We start from the raw sequence: 19,331 nt of genomic DNA on the forward strand, positions 1-19,331 counted from the left end.
GTTCACCTTTCTGCTGGTTTTCAGACTGCAGCATGGTCTTCTACACACCCGTCTGCTTCTCCTTCTGCTGCTGCCCTCTGTCCTCATACCTCATACCGTGTCCTCTGGGCCTGCTCGGTGTGTCCTCTCCATCTCAGGCCACTGCTGAGCCCCCTGCTCTTGCTTCCCCAGTAATCAGAAACACAAGCACCCTTTCCATTGCTCCCCAGTCTTGGGGTTTGACTAGCTTGACCCCAATTACTTTGGAAATAGTAGGAGCATTAAGGAGGGCAGCGTTTGCCCTGGACTCCAGCATCATCTCTTTGTTTTGGTCTTCCAAGGAGCGGTGAAGATCTCATGCAGGACAGCTGAGTAACAACTAACATCCTTTCAAATATATTTACTTAACCTGTTGTCGATACGTGTCGTGCAGACAATGGCTTCACCAAGGCCAAATATATTTTTCCATAGGGAAATCGACGAATCAGGGAGCCTCTTTGCTGGAGAATCAGGGAGAAACCGCTTCTTGTTCAGCTTCCATCACTAAAGAGCCTTGCATGGAGGGAGAGGAAAACGGAACCTGGTGAGTTCCTGTTGCTGGATGCAGCATGACTTGTATCATCCCAGCGCATGCTGAGGCTTGAACACACCCACGGAGACAGGTTGGCCGTACCCATGGCCCGGTGGTGTAACTGGGAGGAAAGTCTCTCGCTGTGTTGCATGTGACGTGATGGAATCATCACGAGTCCTCGTGAACAGCTGTGCAAAGAATTTGCACACGTAAAAGCAGAAATGTTAGCACCTGTGAGGAAGACTAAAAAAAAAATTAAGAGCAGTGTGTTCCAGCTATCTTGATTTTCTCTGACCAGCTGTCCCAGTTCAGGGAGTCCTGGCTCTTAGAGGACTTCCCATGGCTCAGGGGGTTGAGCCATACAGTACATCATGTGCTAGAAGAGAAACGTCGTGCAAACACCAGGACAGAGATGGCAGAATTTAGTTAAGATGTCACTTCAGCACTAAGAGGAAGAAGGTCCAGCAAAGCGATGGAAGTTCATGGATGTTGAGCAGTAGAAGGTTAAGGCTCTGAATGAGAACTTGAGAACTCTGTGTGTCCCCAGCTCAGATAGTTTTCCTTTGGGAACTGTGTTTTCCTGCACCGTTTTCCACATCTGAGCATCTATTTCCAAGCTCCATGAAAACCGAACTATTTCTCTTAGAAAAGGTGGAAGACAGAATTAAGTTATTGGCACATCAAAGAATGGTTTTTTTTATGAGGACATTCAACTAGTTGTGATGGGCAAGCTATTAAATAGCTAGCTGGGGCAAAAGGGTCAATTCTTGGCATTTTTTCCACCTGTGTCAGGTAGAATAGTCTATTTCCCTTACCTGGACTTGCCTGTGTCCTTCATGATTGCCCAGGGATTCTTGGAACAGTAAATGCATCTTCTCTATAGCAGGGATGATTTCAGAGCCACAGCAAGTCTCTTGGACAAAGCAGATGTGGCTTCTTTAACTGGTGAGTGTGGCGGGGAGCCAGGGACTTCAGTTGAGGGAGAAATCAAAGGTGCACATTCCTGAACGCGGCCAGCCTTCTGCAAGCTGAGCTACTTGCTGTTACCGTGAGCCTTTTAAACACTGAGGGTGTTTGTACCTCTTGTGATGCTTCTGGTGGTTTTATGGGACCAGCCTTCCTGCTATTTTTCCCAGAAAGTGCCGTGAAGGCATTGTAAGGGCTGGACTGTCAATCATAGGAACTGTAACGAGGAGACTGTGCTGCCTACCCAAGGATAAATTTGGCCCCCTTGGAACTGGTATCAATCTAAGACTTGTTTTAATGGTGTTTGTCAGCTGGTAGTTCTTGTGTGCACACCTGGACTCTCATTTCTCCTAAAACATTCTGCCAAAACTTTGCTTTGAACAATATTACCATGAGCTGAGAGACTGTTGAGGGTTTTGTCTTGCTAACTGCATCTTTTTGCAAATGAATTCAACAATGCTTTAAGTTTTCACCAGCTGAACTGGATATCCCTGCTGGCAGGAGAACCGAGATATTGTTTCCTCGCAGCATGGGGCATTTACCAGATGGCAGAACAGTGTTTTCAATCAGAATTGTAACTGCAAAGAAAAGAAATGCCTAAAACAATCTGAAAGGGAGAAAACGAAAACTCATCAGCCTCTTAGCTGCAATACAACCGAGTGATGTTCTTTTTCGTGACAGTCTGTGGAAACCCAAAGCTCCCAGGGCTTTATCTCACTGACACCAAGTTCTCTGTAAGTTACTCTGGCAACGTTCTTGTTCTAACAGAGGAGAAGACCTTAAAAGGAGAGCGTATAGAATTTAACCTCAAATGAAATCAATGTTCCACTACTAGAATGAGCGAGAATTGAGCCTTGTTTTCGATGATTTGTAGACCCGACCGAACGGTGTGTAGGATGCAGCACAGTTTTTTGCAGTGTGTGGATTCACTGAATGAGTAAAAGTTTCTCTAGAAAGTGGGCTGCTCGTTTTCTGGCTGATAGTTCTAGGGATGCTGCTGCTCATACGCAGCACCTGGCCGGAGCCTTTTCCTCGAACAGTCTGTGTCTTATGGTAAGTCGGCGTTCCCCGCGCTGGGATGGGAACTGCCGAGGGCAAAAGGACATACGGGTGTTACACACTTGGCTACATAGAATCACAGAACGGTTTGGGTTGGAAGGGTCCTCAAAGATCATCTAGTTCCAACCCCCCTGCCATGGGCAGGGACACCCTCCACTACACCAGGTTGCTCAAAGCCCCATCCAACCTGGCCTGGAACACTTCCAGGGATGGGGCAGCCACAGCTTCTCTGGGCAACCTGTTCCAGTGCCTCACCACCCTCTGAGTGAAAAATTTCTTTCTTATATCTAATCTAAATCTCCCCTCTTTCAGTTTAAAGCCATTTCCCCTTGTCCTGTCACTACACGCCTTTGTAAAAAGTCCCTCTCCAGCTTTCCTGTAGCCCCTTTAGGTACTGGAAGGCTGCCATAAGATCACCCCAGAGCCTTCTCTTCTCTAGGCTGAACAGCCCCAACTCTCTCAGCCTGTCTCCATAGCAGAGGTGCTCCAGCCCTCGGATCATCCTCGTGGCCTCCTCTGGACCCGCTCCAGCAGCTCCATGTCCTTCTTGTGTTGGGGACTCCAGAACTATATATACATGTATACATAGTTCTTAAATGGGCGTGGGCTGGGACCCTAATGGGGCATATGATAGGGTGAAATGCAAGGTGTAAGGTGCTACCAGACATATATTTAGCATCCGAGTGTCCAACTGTTCAAATGTACAATCCTGGATGTCAGCTTAGTGGGACACAGTGCTCAGGGAAAGAAGGGTCAGGTCTGTATCTTAAAGTGGCTTTTTTTGACCCTGTGGCACTTCTCAAGAGATGTAAGTGATGCTGAAAAAGCATCTGAAGAAGAGCAGTAAAAGTCTGTCGTTAAACTGTCCTGCACCTGGAAGTTGTGAGGGATGTTGGCTCTCCACTCCTGGAAACGGGACACATGTGGGTGTCGGAATATGGATCCAGGTGCACTGCTAAGCAGCACTAATTTGAACTTCAGGCTGGGACACCCAACCCTGAGGTGCTTCAGACATGCGCCCTGTCCTCGTCAGAGTGAAAATGGTTTTTCCAGCGCTCAGCCAGCCTTTCCTCCCGTCTGTAACATCCGAGAACCCTCTCGGGCTGCGGGAAGGGCGTGCTGCTGCGGGAGGTCAAGGTTAAGACTCTGGTGCACCTACAAGGGGGAAAAATGACTTTCTGGCATGGCAAAGCCTTCGGATCTGGGAGGAAATGAAGCCTGACTGCTGCAGGTCGCAGGTCAGAGTCAAGGTTTTGTGCGTTGACACACGCCTAACCTTTGGGACTAACCTAATCCAGGCCAGCGACTTCCAACCTGCGACCTGCGGCTTAACCGCGGGATCGCAGCGGATCCCCAGGAAGGAGGGGAAGAAGGAAGAGGCGCGCGGCGCCGGGGCTTTCTCATGCCGTACGCATTCTCTACAGCAGCCTGCAGATCCGGGGGGGTGGGTGGGTGCTGCAGCCCTCCGATTTTGTGTTTTTCGTCGGCTCCGTGGGCGCAGGGGAGGGTGGAACACGGGAAATACTGTTTTGCATTTATCCTCAGCGCGCCTCGTGTTCTCTTTGTCCGCAGAGGCAGGACAGCGGCTCGGTGGGGCCTCGGCAGGTTGCAGTGTTGGCGGAGCTATTCCGGCGGCGCCGAACCCGCCGCCATTCCCGCTTTCCCGCCCCGGAGTCTCTCCCCCCCCAACCACTGATTTTCATGCTTTTATCTTTGTTTTGAAGCTGATTCTTCCCAGAAATTACTTGGTAATCCCCTGCTTGCAGTTTGCTCCATCCCATGGCCGCCTTAAGCAAAGTTTATTGTTTTTTATTTCCTTGTAGCGTTAGTAGTTTGGGGAAAAAACATCCTCCCGGACCAGCCCTTTTTGTCGGCTCACGCCGCCACGCGCGCGGCCCAGCCATGGCGCCCAGGCCACGTTTTCAGGAGCGGGGCCGTGCAGGAGCCCCAGAAGCGAATGGGAACTAACGGCCTGGGGAGTTAGAGGCCTCTAACGGATTATTCTGATTATTCCGATTATTCCGATTATTCGCGTCACAGCGGGGTCTGGAGCGACCTGGGGGGACTGGACCCCGCGGGTGAGGGGGTGCATCGGGAGGGGGAATCATTTGGCTCTCCTCTCCCACAGGCTGCTCGCAGGGCTCACCGCGCCCCGGTTTTTGGAACAATAACGGGCACCGTGGCCGCGGCCCCGGAGGGCGTGGGGCTCTCCCGGCGGGGGCCTCGGGAGTTTGGGGGGTTCTGCCCCTCCACGGCAGCGGAGCGGGAGGCGCCGGGCCGCGCTGCTCGCCGCGGATCCCCGGTGCCAGCCTCGGGGAGCGCCGGTTCCAGCGGGTCCGTCCCCGTCCCGTCCCCCCCCCCCGACCCCCGCGGCGCGGCGCTCCCGGGAGGTGGCGGCGGCCCCGCCCCGCCCGCTCGTTCCCGCCAGCGGCGGCCAATGGGCGGGCGCCCGCCGCGCACGGGGCTTTTCCGCGCCAAACTCCAAAGCCCGGGGAGAGCGCGGGCGGCGGCCGCGGGGCGCAGCGCGGCACCGGCCTCCAGCACCGCCACGCCGGTGAGTCTCGCCGCGCCGCCCCCCTCCAGCCCCATCCCGCCGCGGGACGGGGAGCCGCCGGTGGCACCGGGAGGGGGAAGATGGCGGGGGGAGTGGAGGGGTTCCTCCCCCCCCCGCCGTGTCCGTGCCGGGGGCGTTGCGGGGAGCGGCGAGGAGCGGCCCCGCGGCGCCCGAGCCGGTGACAGCTGCCGGGGCGCGGTGCGCGGGTCCGCTGCTCCCCGCTCCCCAGCTCGGGTCGGGTCTCCCCGCGGGGTGTGAGCGCTCCGGTGCCGCTTGGCGGGGCGCGTCGCTCGGGGGCTGCGGCAGCGGGACAGACCCCCCCTGTCCCCGAAACGGCACCGCGGGCGGGGGGGCGTGTGATCGGGAGCGGGGTGAGCGGCGGTGCTGGTGACCGGCGGGGGGAGGCTCGGCATCGCCCCGCTTGGTTTTCAGGGCTGATGCGGACGGGGCTGGCGGTGCTCGGGGCGGGTCCGGGGGCAACGGGGGCCGCTGACACCCCCGTTTTTTTCCGGGGTGGGAAAGAAAGGGATCGCATCCCCCAGGGTGAGTGTGCGGCCGCCGGTGCGCTCCGTGCCGCGCTGGGCGGGGGCTGTGCCCCCCCCCCCCCCCTACCCCGCGGGGAGCTCCCACGGGGCCGCGGTGGGAGGGTGGGGGCCGCCGGCTGGTGACGGCCCCTTTAAGACCGCCCGTCCCCCCCGTCCCCCCCCCCTCCTTTTTCCGCTCCTCATTTGCATGATCGCGCGAGATTTGCGGGGCGGGAGGGGGGCGTCCCCCGCGAGAGCGGAGGGAGCGTTTCAATTGTGGCGCGAGATACAGTTGGCGCGCGCCGGCCCGCCCGCCCGCGAGGCGGCCGAGAAGGCAAAGGCGCAACCAAAGCCGTTAGGCTTCAGCGTGCGGGGGGCGGGGCTAAACTTCTAGTAACCAATCAGTGCCCGAACCGGCCGGGTTATCGACCAATAGTAAGAGAGGAGAGGAAGAGGGAGGGCGGGCCGGCCGGCTGGCTGGCGGGCCGGGGCGGCGGGGACGGCGCGGTAGGTTGAGCGGTCTCATTGATCCGGTGCCCGGACCGGGCGAAGTCGCGTCGTTTTAACACCGTTCGGTTCGTTTCCCGGTTCGAACAGGCCAGGCGCCATGTGGATCCAGGTACGCACCATGGACGGGAAGGAAACCCACCGCGTGGATTCGCTTTCCAAACTCACCAAGGTGGAAGGGCTGCGCCTACGGATACACGAGGTGTTCGGGGTCGAGCCTCACCGGCAACGGCTCTTCTACCGTGGCAAGCAGGTACCGGCGCGACGGGGGGAGGTTTGACAGCCCCAGACAGCGGCGGTGGGCGTGGGGGGGGAGGCCCGCAGCCGCGTAAGCGGCTGCGGGCCCCCCCCCCCCACGCCCGCCGCCCCCCAATCTCCCGCCAGCTGGAGAGAGAGATTTTAATTTATTTTTTTGGTTTCTTGCCCGAAAATGGGGTGTTTTGCTGCCATCTAGTGACTCTCGACCTCCCTTCCCCGCTGCCCGGGCGGGGGGTCTGCGAGGAGAGGAGCCAGCAAGACACTGGGCTTTTTATATATATATATATTTTTTTTTAATTGCAAACTAAAATTATTTTTACTGTTTTTTCCTTATTATTTTTCACTTAGTGCGTTGCTTTTCTGTCGCGACGCCGCCTTTGCAAAGTCTCTGCGGATACAGATGTTACCAGGGGTTTTGTGGTCCGGTGCGTAAAGATTTTTGAGCCTTAAGATCCCGGTTTTCTTCAGAAACCGGGATAGCAGCTCGGGATTTTTTTAAGTTACATCAAAATGTAGAATCTGGAGTGGCTCCGGGGTGTGTTACGTTCCCAACATACTGTTTACGATCACAGTTTCCACCCACGTGAGTTAATAACGGGTCTAAATTAGCATTAAAAACAACCGAAAACTGTTTCCAGCCACTTTTTCCAACTACTTTTCCCATATCCCGCGTAGCACTGCACTGCTAAACCTTTGTGCTAAAGAAAACTTCCGAACCAGTGGTTGGTTGTTCACAGGAATTAATTTCAGAAATAGTGGGCTACTTTAGACTGCACTTGGAGTACTGTGAGATAAGGTGGAGTTAAGACAATTTCTTCCAGTCCCTTTTTTCCCACCATTCCCTCCATTTTGGGTTGACTAGAGCTGGCTGTGTATTATAATTAGCAAGTGGGACTGTAGGATATGGAAACACACCTGGACTAGCTTTAATCTAACAAGTTTGGGTACCAGTTGTGTAAAAAAAAAAAAAAAAAAAAAAAAAAAAAAAAAGGCTTGTAGGAATCCGTAGCATCTGTGAAGGACTGGTGTCACCTCGTTTCTGCTGGGTTAGTGTAGATTCTGGTGCGGTAATTGCCCATTTGTGGTTGTAGATAAAGCGATAAGGGAGGATTGGGCCGGGCACATCCCAACTGTCAGCCTCACTCGCTCTGAAGGCTGCAGATAACTAAGGTTGAACAGATTTTCAGTGGAAGTGAGAACTTTTTTTTCAATGAGGATGCGCTGGCCTTACAAAGGTAATTCCTCTTTGTGTAATTCCAGTAGTTCTTAGGTTAGGCGTGGTTTTAGAAACATTTATCCAGTGTGATCTAACCTCTCTTCGTCATCGTTCCCCTGCTGTGCTCATTCGTGCTTTGTCTGGCTTTTCGAATCCTTACAAACGCTCGAGTTCTTACTAGTTAAAATTTCAAAATGATGTTAGGAAAATACTTTTTGATTAAAAAACCCTGCGTCCTTTGTTAGAGGTACATTGTCTTGTGCTGCTGGCACTTCTTTCAGCTCGTCCTTTGAACTGCTGTGGTTTCGTTTCACGTGCTCTTGGTGTTCTCTGCTTTTCCATTTCTGTCTGCACCTGTTGTCCCTCGTGTTCTTTGGTGGTAACTGCTGCTGGTAACGATGCCGTGTCTGTGATATTGCCTCTCTGTTAAAAAAATCAACTGCTCTCTGGTTTGTTCTTGTCTGTCTCCATGAGTTTGCGTCTCTGAACCAGAAAAAGTCCAGATCGCTTCCTGTACAGTCAGATTTCCAGGGATTGTTCCATGCCCACTTTGTGCCGTAAATCAGAATTGAATTATCCTGGCGATTCCTGTGAAGTGTAAATTTTTGTGGTTTTGCTCTGTTTCCCCCTGATAGAGAACAAAGCTCTGGGGATTGCTTTTTCTGGTGGTTTGGGCTGGAAGGGGACAATCGTTTCCTGTATAATTTCTTAGTCAGACCTTAAATATGTGGGGAAGCTTGTCTAAATTTCTGACTGCACTGTGGTCTCGAGTACATTTTAACTCTAAAAGGGTCATGCTCCTCAGAGTTCTCGAAGGGCAATTGAGAGACCTGTTTGGTCCTCTGTACTCCTCTTACTTTGGCAGGGGTGGGATCTTGATTTGACTACAGGTGGTGCCAGACTTGCAAAATAAACTCTTAAAATTAGAGAGGGTGTGAAATTAGGACGTGCCTGACTCCACTGAAAAGTGATGGGGTGGTTTCAAGTTGAATTGAATCTTTTTTGATTTTACTTTCAATGGAAAAATTGTGTGCTTGCCTGAAGAAAAGTAGGTGATTAACTCTTTGGCTTCTGCTTAATGCCGCTTTTAACAGAGGGATGTTGTAACAATGATCTGGAAGGTACACAGTTACAATGTAAAGAGTAGTTTTAATGTTCGTGTTACAGGATTTGTCTGAATTAAGGAAGGAAGAACTTCAGAGTTTGTAGGGAATGTGGAATTATCTTGAAATCCTGGTAGGAAAGTAGGGGATCTGTAGTTCTTTAAGCCCTCCTTCCCAGAATTGGTATTTCTAGGGAATGTACTGCAAACCTTTTCAGATCTTCTGGAACGCTGTGGCTTAATGTGGGTAGCGAGTCTCCCGCAGCGTGGAAGCCTTGTTCCTCTGGCTTGTTGAGTCCGTTGAAAAAAGAACATTTTAAATAGCAAGAAGTACAATCTATAAGTAACGGTGATGCTGAAGAACTGCCAAGGTCCTTGATGGTTACTGGTTTTCAAGCGCCGTGGTCTTTATTGGCGCACAGAGACAATTACAGCACGATGGCTGGGTTTGAATTGGCCAACCTCCGTTGAATTAAATGACCAGATTATTTTGCTGCTTTCCCTGTAGATGGAAGATGGTCACTCCCTCTTCGACTACAGTGTTGGACTGAACGATATTGTGCAGCTCTTGGTCAGACAAAGCCCAGCAGTGCTTCCTGCTGTTAGTAAGGAAAAGGATTCTGAACTCTCCGACACAGACTCTGGCTGTGGCTCAGGCCAAAGCGAATCCGACAAAAGCTCTCACAATGGAGAAGGTGCCATGGAACTGGAGGGACAGCCCAGCACCGCGGCGCAGCCAGACTGGACTGACCCAGGATTTGGCCTCTATAAGGTGAGTCACTGAAAAAACTAAGATTACTTAAAACTGCGCTTTGGGAGGGGAATTGTTTCTTTGTAGTCGAGAATTTCTGAAAATCTTTCATGCCTCAGTTGTGTGGGTATTAATTTTTTTTTTCCCCCTCTTAAACCCTCCAACAACAAACAAAAAAAATACCAAGCAACCCACAAACCAATTAAATGCAACATGGAAGTCAAAATGTTTTATTTTTTATTTTATCCTTTTAACTAAAACTACAATACATTAATTGATTTTTTTTTTTTTTTTTTTTAAAAAGGCATTCAGAATGCCTGTTTTGATTTAAAAAAATTTCCCAGTATTTTTGCTTGGAGTCACTGCATTTGTCAAAGCTGAAACTTTCTTGAATGAACAAAAGAAAATCTCAACCAGCTGTTCAGAATCGTTTTACTTGTCTGTCTCAATGGGTTTTATTACAAATCTAGAGATCTCTTTGCCAGACCATGAGCAAGACAGTTCTGAAAGTCTGCATAGACTAATGATGGTTTGTACTGGGTAAGAAAGCTCTTTGTACACACGTTGGTGTGCAAAGGATTTTTAGCCTTAAAGGTTCAACCTGAGAAGGCTGTGGGGGTGCACCATGGGATTAGGAAGGCAAAAGAAATTTTAATTTTTAAGATGACATGTTAAATATCCTGATAAAGGTGAAGTTCTTGAGACAGTTAAATCTTCAAGTAGACTTGGAAATTAATGCTTCATTTGAAAATCCATTTTGATGAGCTGTATCCTTTGCTTTGTGTAGATCAATGACTTGGTTGATGCTCGAGATATGAATATGGGAGCATGGTTTGAAGCCCAGGTTGTAAATGTAACCAGAAAAAAACCTACAAATAAATCAGCTGACAGTTGCACAGATCCCGATCAGCCAACAACCATTCCTGAAGAAGATGTAATATACCACGTGAAATATGAAGAGTGAGTTTTTTTACCTTCTTGGCTAATAAAGTCGTTTGGATCATGATGTTGATGGGAAATTTTGTTGTAGAGATCCACAAGGTAAACCAGAACTGGGATGACACAGTAACTACATTACTGAGCCCTGTTAACTGCATGTTTGTCTTGCAGTTGGAATTCAGACTTGAATTCCAGGGAGCTGGAATCATGTTTTTAGAAATATGAAATGCTGTTATCCAAGTTTTAAATGGGATACAATAGTAGCAAAGTTAGACTGCCTGATTCTGGCTGTGTCCGTGTGGGAGAAGGAGATTTTATTCTCCATGGTATTGTGTGTTGCGCGGCATCGGTTCTTAAATCGACCTGTCTGGATAAAATCTGTTGCTTACAAGAACTTGTGATGTCAAATCTGATTTTTCTTCTCTGTCCCTCCATGCAAGTTATCCAGAGAATGGAGTTGTAGAATTGAGTTCGAACGACGTACGGGCTCGTGCACGGACTATTTTGAAGTGGCACCAGCTAGAAGTAGGACAGGTGGTGATGGTCAACTATAATCCCGATGAACCAAAAGAGAGAGGTTTTTGGTACGATGCGGAGATTCTGCAAAAAAGGGAAACGAAAATGATCAAGGAGATAAATGCAAAGATCTTACTTGGGTAAGCAAATTCGTAACGTGGAATACATTGAATTCCCCAACTCCTCTTCTTTCACGAGGTCTGAGTGACTCCACTGAAAAAAACGATGCGACAAAACCAGTGCAACAGGAGTGCTGGGGAGAGATGAGGAGGTGGGCTGTGCTTTTTGGGTGACTGGCTTCGTCATACCGTGCTTTTGATTCACTCCACTGGGGGAACTGGACACTACAGGGAGTCACAGGACACTCTGATAGTCGCATGATGCTGGGAGGGTGTGAAGCCCCATATTTGCTAAGAGGCGAGGAATTGTTTGCTGTGTTAACTATCCATAATGGTTTTACAGAAACTTCAGTGGAATATGTTGTGCTAGATGTGATAACGTAGACTGAGCCCTCACTTTAAAAAGTTAAATTGAAATAAAAATAAAATAAAATAAAAATTAAATTAAATAAAAAATTATAAACATTAAAATAAAAATTAAATTGATGAAAAAATAAAATGAGGCTACATATAAGGGAGTCTCGAATTTAGGAAAAAAAAGTGTATATATATTTTTTTTTTTAAGTTTCAGATAAAAGTTGCACAGCGTTGCCAGAATATTCCCCCTTTTTCTTCTCACCATGGTCATTCTGACTTTTTAACTATAAAATATGAGAAGAGTTAATCTGAAAGAGGGAGGACAGTTACTAATGATGACTGGAATGCTACAAGTGCCTGGATTCTCATGGAGGCAAGAGGGGGTCCACCTTAATGGCATGAAAATGATTGGATTCATGGTGATGCCGTCATGCCACTGTCCCGGATTACGTCACGCTGTGCCAGATTTCGTGCGATACAGGACTGATACTGGAGCAGTCTGTGAATTCAGGCTGTATGATACTTTCAAAGTCTCATCTTTTTGACTTGTGTCAACTTCTCCCTGTAGGGATGCTGGTGATTCCTTGAATGACTGCAGAATTACGTTAGTGGATGAAATTTATAAAATCGAGGAGCCAGGCAGTACCTGTCCCATGAGTGCCCGTCCATTAAAACGTGAGTCTGTTGCACAGTTCTTGCCCTGTGGTGTTCTGCTAATTGGTTTTGTGAAGATCAAAGGTCGAAGAGTTCCGAGACACTTGTAGCTGTGACTCTTTTGGCCATTTCCAGTGCATCTTGATGCTTTCTGGAGTCTGAAGTGGACTGTGGTTTCTTTTTGCTAACAGGACAAAATGGACCAGTGTGTAAAGCTTGTAAGGACAACCCGAACAAGACCTGCAGAATTTGTGCTTGCCATATCTGTGGAGGCAAACAAGATCCAGATAAGCAGCTAATGTGTGATGAGTGTGATATGGCTTTCCACATCTACTGCCTCAACCCTCCCCTTAGCAGTATACCAGATGATGAGGATTGGTAAGTGTGCGTGTGTGGTATCGCAATTACCAGCTAATTAGGAGCAGAAAGTGAGGTCTGGGGCTCCTTGCTGCCCTTAGGTGGCAATATTGCGACCGTAGGAGGTGAAGAGATGTTCGTCTGTGTTTTGGGGTTTGCTTTGTAGGATTTGGTAGCTTTTCTTGAAAAGCTTTTCTTGATCAGTTCAGTGAAATCAGTACGTTTTAAGCCAGTGCCTTTTAAACTGCTTTTCCTAGTTTTGGGATCTATGTGCCTGTTCAAAGAGAAGTGGAGCTACCTGTAAACTAAATGTGAACCTGATGCCATGAGGCTTAACTTGTGTAATGGTTTTTATGGTTTGCTTACAGGTAGTCCACAGGACCCATCACCATATTGGGTTGGTGATATATACTGGTTTATATATGAAGTACATATGGCGATAGATTTAGAGAGAGAGATAAATAGTGAAACAAATCTATTTATATACATCCAGATAGTGATATAAACTTGCATTCCTTGCGTCCTGTTTCAGCATGTATAAAATGACTTTTGGTACAGCTGATTTCCTGACACATCTGCAGTGGCTTAGAAGATTGTGCAAGGACAGTAGCTAATACAGGTCTAATTCCAGTATGGAGAGTTGTTTCGATGTCCTGACTAGTTTCACGTGGGGAAATTGTAACATAACTGTGTGTTTTGAGGAAATTCTGTTTTAACTTAAGGCTTTGCTGCTAGTTAATTTTCATTGGCCGGTGACTTTAGGTATTGCCCTGAATGCCGAAACGATGCAAGTGAGGTGGTTTTAGCAGGAGAGAAATTAAAAGAAAGCAAAAAGAAACAAAAGATGGCGTCTGCTAATTCATCTTCACGGAGAGACTGGGGCAAGGTCAGTTCAAAAGCTGTTTGATTTTAAAGAGCAGCGTGTGTTAGTTCCTTGTAATTCTTGGCTGACTGGTCTTGCTCTTTGGAACAGGGTATGGCATGTGTTGGTCGCACAAAGGAATGTACCATTGTCCCCTCGAACCACTATGGACCAATTCCTGGGATTCCTGTTGGCACTATGTGGAAGTTCAGAGTTCAGGTATGAAACCAAATCCTGGCCTGAGCCACTGTAGGGAAAAATGGGAATGATCCAGCTCTTAAAAGAAACCTGAAACAGTTAATCTTGGGGCGTATGTTGCTGGATATGTAAGCGCAGAAAGGAAAGAATCCTGGCTTTGTCTAGATCAAATGTTCCATAACTAATGCTGCATTGTCCAGGCATTTATTTTTTTCTTTAGTGGGTTTTTTTTTTTGTAACTCAAAAACCCCAAACCAAATGTATTTGTTTCTAGTAGTTTGTCTTGGAGATGTGCAGTATCTTCCACTTGTTCTCCTGCTAAGGGTCTCTGTCAGATGTCTAGACACATTAAACAGAAAATTTTCTCATCTTCTTAGAAAGTTGGGGAAGAAAAAGCACTGAGCTATCCAGATCTTGTTTTCAAGTATGAGGTGAAGGTTGCTATTGCAAATCTTTCAAAACCAATCCCCTTCTGCAAACATTTAATTTTAATATTTGTATTCTTCAATTCCTGAAGCTTTTTACTAAACAATCTCAGTGAGAAAGATCCGAATTTCCAAATTTGCATCACAAAAATTATCCATGAGTTCAAGTTACTGACATACTCAACAGCTTATTTTTTAAAAACATTTTTCTTTTTCTTTACCTGGAGCTTTTTGGAGGACAGTGGGGAGAACACGGTTTCACCCTGTCATATATGCAAACCAAATCTGAAATAGTACTGCTCGTTAATTTAGTTCGGTGACCAACGGGGTGGTCATGTTTTTTTGTCATCTGTTGACAGCAGTTGCCTAGCAAACTTTTTCTTCCCCAGGTGAGCGAATCCGGCGTTCACAGGCCCCACGTAGCCGGAATACACGGCAGGAGTAACGATGGTGCCTATTCTTTGGTTCTGGCAGGAGGCTATGAAGATGACATAGTAAGTGAATCTTGGTTATTTATGCCTGAGAACCAAGCCACCTGTGGTTAAAACAAAGACTTTTTCTTAGTTACTCTTTATGCTCTATATCAGATGTTTCCCCATCTTGATGGTACTTATGTTCTTCAAAGGGAAACTAAGCCAAGGGAAACTAAAATCCAATCATATGTGCCACCCTGAGAAACAAGATCATCCAAATTAAGCTTAATATCCACAAGTCAGCTTTTAATCCAAGAGTCCTCAGCTGCCTTTTCAGGGTCTCCATCGCACCCACAGTTGGAACAGGGTGTTATGGTAGGTGCTGCCAGATCTTCATGTGTCAGGGGAGTGTTCAGAACAAAACTATGGACAGAAGTCCTACTTCTGAAGCTCCTGTTTGGTTCTGCTAGCCAAACCTAACCCTTACGAGGCTGTACCAGGATCTACTGCTCGTTTTTCTTGCAGATCACCGGGGTGTTACTCTCCTGGCACCCCCTTACCCCGAATGCCTGTTAGGGCTCACGTGAAGCAGACAGCCACAGATCTCAGCAGCCACTCTAAGTCTTAATTCTGGTGGCGAGGTCATGTAGCAGTGTGACTACAGAGGCAGGAGTTACGTTATCCTTCCCTGGAACATGGCCCAGCACTGCTAAGGCGTGTGACAAGATGACAATTATCACCCTGACTCTTCTCTCTTGGCAACATAACGGACAACCATAAACTAATTGAGTCTGGGAGCTTAAACGTAGGGAGCATCTTTCCTTTTTTGAGAACAGCATATTAAAGCTACTTCATTAAAAGACTCTCCTGCTTTTATTGAATTATTTTTGTGAATGTGTCGAAACCATCCATGTACGTTTCAGGATCATGGAAATTCCTTCACATATACAGGGAGCGGAGGGCGTGATCTTTCTGGAAACAAACGCACAGCAGAACAGTCTTGTGATCAAAAACTCACCAACATGAACAGGTTGGCAACACTCGCGCTCCGTTCTTAACTTCAGTAGCTGGTGATCTGTCAATCTGAAAAATTGTTTGTCATGTTTGTGTCAAAAGAAACTGGCTAAGTGGAAAAACTGCCAAAATGAAGTTTCCACTGTGCTGTAGGCTGCAGATCAGTTGCACCAGGGAAATGCTTCTTAGAGTGCACTATAAAGGAAACAGAATTGTAAATAGTGTTAGTCTCACAATGTTGACCGAAACTTAAGGAACAGAGTAGTGAAGTAGTGCAGAAGTTTTCATCCTGTCTGCTGAAGACCTTTGCAGCCACTGGTCACTGTGGGAGACCAGATCACTTGTAATTCTGAACTGCTGCTCTTACAAACGAGCGTGGACTTGGCCCGTGCAATTACACTGGGCTAATGTAACGAATAATCAGCGTATTTCAAATGTGGTCTCCAGTCAGGAGGCTTGATTACTATCTCCCAGAGTTCTTAGTGTTATACAAGATGCTTGAAAGTGTTACTAGTTAAACAAATAAAAAATAAGCTTGGCTACTTCCTTTTTCCTCGGAAGAGATTCAGAATCTCTTTTATATCTGCAAAGAGGCTGTAGTTTCTAGGTTTTTCTTCCACAGAACCGTTGCTGTGGTTCAGCACAATGCCAGTGCGCTGCTACTCTTAGCATTGTACTCAACTGTAGCGATGTGTTGCTCTGAGTAAAATGGTGTAGTTGATTTATGACCTCTTAGTAACTGGTTTACTGTGCAAGCTTTGCTTTACCCTCGTGATTCTGAAGAGTTCTGCCAGGTAAATACACTGAGTTGACTGGCCTTTCTCTTACAGAGCCCTGGCTCTGAACTGCAGTGCCCCCATCAACGATAAAAATGGAGCTGAAGCCAAGGACTGGAGAGCTGGGAAGCCGGTCCGAGTGGTGAGGAATGTAAAAGGAGGCAAACATAGCAAATACGCTCCTGTCGAAGGGAACAGATATGATGGGATATATAAGGTAAAAAGGGTTTGAATGCACCTACTGAATGAGGGAAAGATAATTTGCTTGTGGCCCAGGGTTTTTATAGTGTATGATGAACTTGCATCTGACTTCTTTAGGTTGTGAAATACTGGCCTGAGACAGGGAAATCTGGATTTTTAGTGTGGCGTTACTTACTTAGGAGAGATGATGAAGAACCTGCTCCTTGGACCAAAGAAGGAAAGGACAGGATGAAAAAGCTTGGCCTAACGATGCAGGTACGCTTTGGGAACATCATCATGGTTCCCCTGGACAATGAACTTGATGGATAGCAGGAATTCTTGTATGATATGTTGTTATTATTGAGGATGATCTGCTTCACCTTGCCTAAGAATTAAGACAGCCCCCCCCAGACTGAGGGGGACATGAGTGCTTTCACTCTTGTGGGTTGTTTGTTTTCTTTTCCATCAGGAGGATAAACGAACAAAACTCACTTTCTTGTCCAGAATTTCTGTAGTCTGGATAAGTACTTTGCAAGAGTAGGGATCTATTGCTTAAAACGGAGAACCCCGGGAACGTTCCTCCAGAGGTCATTCTTCCGACCTGTAGTAGTCTGCAAGTCTGCTGTGAACTGGCATGTTTGATTGGATGCTTTTTGTTTCGTGTTTTCCTTGTAGTATCCCGAAGGATACTTGGAAGCTGTTGCAAACAAAGATAAGGAAAAAGAAAATAATGAAGATGAGGAGTTTGAAACCTCGGGGAAAGGAAAGAGGAAAAGGAAATCAGCAGGTTTGTGGAGTAGGCAAGTGGATATAGAAAGCCTTGTAGGTTTTTGTGCATTTTACCTAGTTGCTCCTTACTGGTTGCTTTCTGTTTGTTTCTTTAAAAAGTCATTGTGTTTTCTTTCAGGTGGGGAGGAAAAACTCATTGCCTCTCCTACAGGGACTCCGAAGAAAACTAAAGTTGAGCCATACAAGCTGACATCTCAGCAGAAATCTCTTATAAAAAGTGATGAAGCCAACGAAAAACTGTGGAATGAAGTACTAGAAGCTCTCAAAGATGGACCGGTATAGCATGCTTTTCTTTCCAGAAATAAAGTGACAGTTAATTAGTGTGCTATCCTTAGACACAGACCTCTTGGCTGCGTACAGAAACAGCCACAGACCTGTAACTTTTTTTTCAGTGCAGACACCCACAGCATAAATCTAAAGTACTGTGTTTGAGGTCAGTAAGTAGGATATGAACTTGTTAATGTGACTATTTTTTGCCTTGTCGAACTTTGTAGGAAAACTTTCCATGTCTAAAGTAATCCTTTGCGTTTAATGTGGGGTGGGGTATTTTTTGGCTGTATCTTTTGGAGGGTGGTGGCAGTGAGTTGATTCGAAATGTTCTCTTTACAGAAATTTCTGAACAAAGTGGAGGAAGCCTTCTTGTGTATTTGCTGCCAGGAGGTTGTGTTTCGGCCGGTCACAACTGTGTGCCAGCACAACGTGTGCAAGGTGAGCCACCGTGTTGAGCCAACGAGCCTCCAGCTGACATGTTCAGCGAGACAGAGGTGGGGGGGTGTCAGGAGTTCTGAGTTTTTTTGCCAGTAGTTAAGTCTTTTTTTTAAAGTCTGTGCTTTAAAAAAAGTTCTGGTGGGGTATTGCTCCTACCTGATCCTGCTGAAAGATGGGGAGAGCTGCTCTGCGTGCTCAGTAATACCGCTGGGTGACACAGCTGGATTCCACGGTGCTACGGAGCATATGGGGTTTGGTTTTGGTTTTTCAAAGAATGATGTGAAGTGTTTTTGCGGAAGCTCCAAGAGTCTTTAACAGCTGCAGGAGAATTCTTGATCTTTAGAAATGTAATTGAATGAAAGATCTCTACCATATGCCTAAATACTGCGTCCGTGACTAATGAGCTCTGTGGAAGTGCACGTGCTGTTGCACGTAACGAAGGAAGTTTTCTCTCCAGCTGCCAGCCTTGTGTTGCTCTCAGCCTTTCTCAGCTCTTCTCAATTCCTGAGCGAACTGGGATAGAAAAGGAATCTCATTCTCTCCATGGGAGGCTCTGTAGGGGAAGCTAGATGATGTGAGGGCTGGAGCACCTCTGCTCTGGAGACAGGCTGAGAGAGTTGGGGCTGTTCAGCCTGGAGAAGGCTCTGGGGTGATCTTATTGCAGCCTTTCAGTACCTAAAGGGGCTACAGGAAAGCTGGAGAGGGGCTTTGGACAATGACAGGACATGGGGCGATGGCTTTAAACTGAAAGAGGGGAGATTTTGATGGGATCTAAGGAGAAATTCTTCCCTCTGAGGGTGGTGGGGCACTGGACCAGGTTGCCCAGAGAAGCTGTGGCTGCCCCATCCCTGGAAGTGTTCAAGGCCAGGCTGGATGAGGATTTGAGCAACCTGGTGTAGTGGAGGGTGTCCCTGCCCATGGCAGGGGGGTTGGAACTGGATGATCTTTGAGGTCCCTTCCAGCCCAACCCATTCCATGATTCTGTGATTCTAAATGGTACATCTCTATTTCTTAACCAGTTCTATTTTTCTGTCCTTCACCAGGATTGTTTGGATAGATCCTTCAAAGCTGATGTGTACAGTTGTCCAGCCTGCCGCTACGACCTTGGCAAAAGTTACACCATGCAGGTGAACGGAACGCTGCAGAGCATTCTGTCCCAGCTCTTCCCTGGATACGGCAATGGACGGTGATTCTGTAAAGCACTTCTCATTTCTTTTGTTCAAACTTATTACTGGGTTTTCAATGGGCTTAATTTAAAAAAAAAAAGTAGTCTGTGTTCTCCCAGACCCCTGAAAAAGTTTAAAGTCTTCCTTGTTTTTAAAAAAAACTATAAACTTCAAGGAATATCCTTTTGTATGTTCGTGGGTTTTGTTTTTGTTCTAAATGTTGAACTTTGCATACTTTTTTTTTCACCCCCTCAAGACTGCCATTCATCAGCACAGAATTTTTTTTTTTTTTTTTTAATGGACTTACAAAGTGCTTCCGGTAAGGCTGCTAATGATTATGAGAGTTCTCAGAGTGCCCCCCTCTTTTTTTT

At 47.3% G+C, this 19,331-nt stretch overlaps 1 protein-coding gene across 3 annotated transcripts; it reads left to right on the forward strand.

The window, feature by feature from the left end:
• Nucleotides 1-6,260: 6,260 nt before the first annotated feature.
• UHRF1 (ubiquitin like with PHD and ring finger domains 1) lies at nucleotides 6,261-18,991 on the forward strand. 3 transcript variants are annotated; one of them, XM_086627565.1, is made up of 16 exons: nucleotides 6,261-6,413; nucleotides 9,245-9,508; nucleotides 10,275-10,447; nucleotides 10,867-11,082; nucleotides 11,987-12,093; nucleotides 12,264-12,450; nucleotides 13,192-13,315; nucleotides 13,403-13,510; nucleotides 14,304-14,408; nucleotides 15,251-15,357; nucleotides 16,172-16,334; nucleotides 16,436-16,573; nucleotides 16,973-17,084; nucleotides 17,205-17,362; nucleotides 17,696-17,794; nucleotides 18,838-18,991. In XM_086627565.1, exons 1-16 carry the CDS (start codon nucleotides 6,261-6,263, stop codon nucleotides 18,982-18,984), a joined length of 2,361 nt encoding a protein of 786 aa, XP_086483691.1. In that variant the 3' UTR covers nucleotides 18,985-18,991. The 3 variants fall into 3 exon arrangements, with proteins under 3 accessions (XP_086483691.1, XP_086483692.1, XP_086483693.1); XM_086627566.1 differs by having other exon boundaries at nucleotides 16,973-17,080; nucleotides 17,213-17,362; XM_086627567.1 differs by lacking the exon at nucleotides 9,245-9,508.
• The last annotated feature ends 340 nt before the right edge of the window (nucleotides 18,992-19,331 follow it).

The sequence above is a fragment of the Tauraco erythrolophus genome, chromosome 28 (assembly GCF_009769465.1).
Source record: "Tauraco erythrolophus isolate bTauEry1 chromosome 28, bTauEry1.pri, whole genome shotgun sequence".
Lineage (NCBI taxonomy): Eukaryota > Metazoa > Chordata > Aves > Musophagiformes > Musophagidae > Tauraco > Tauraco erythrolophus.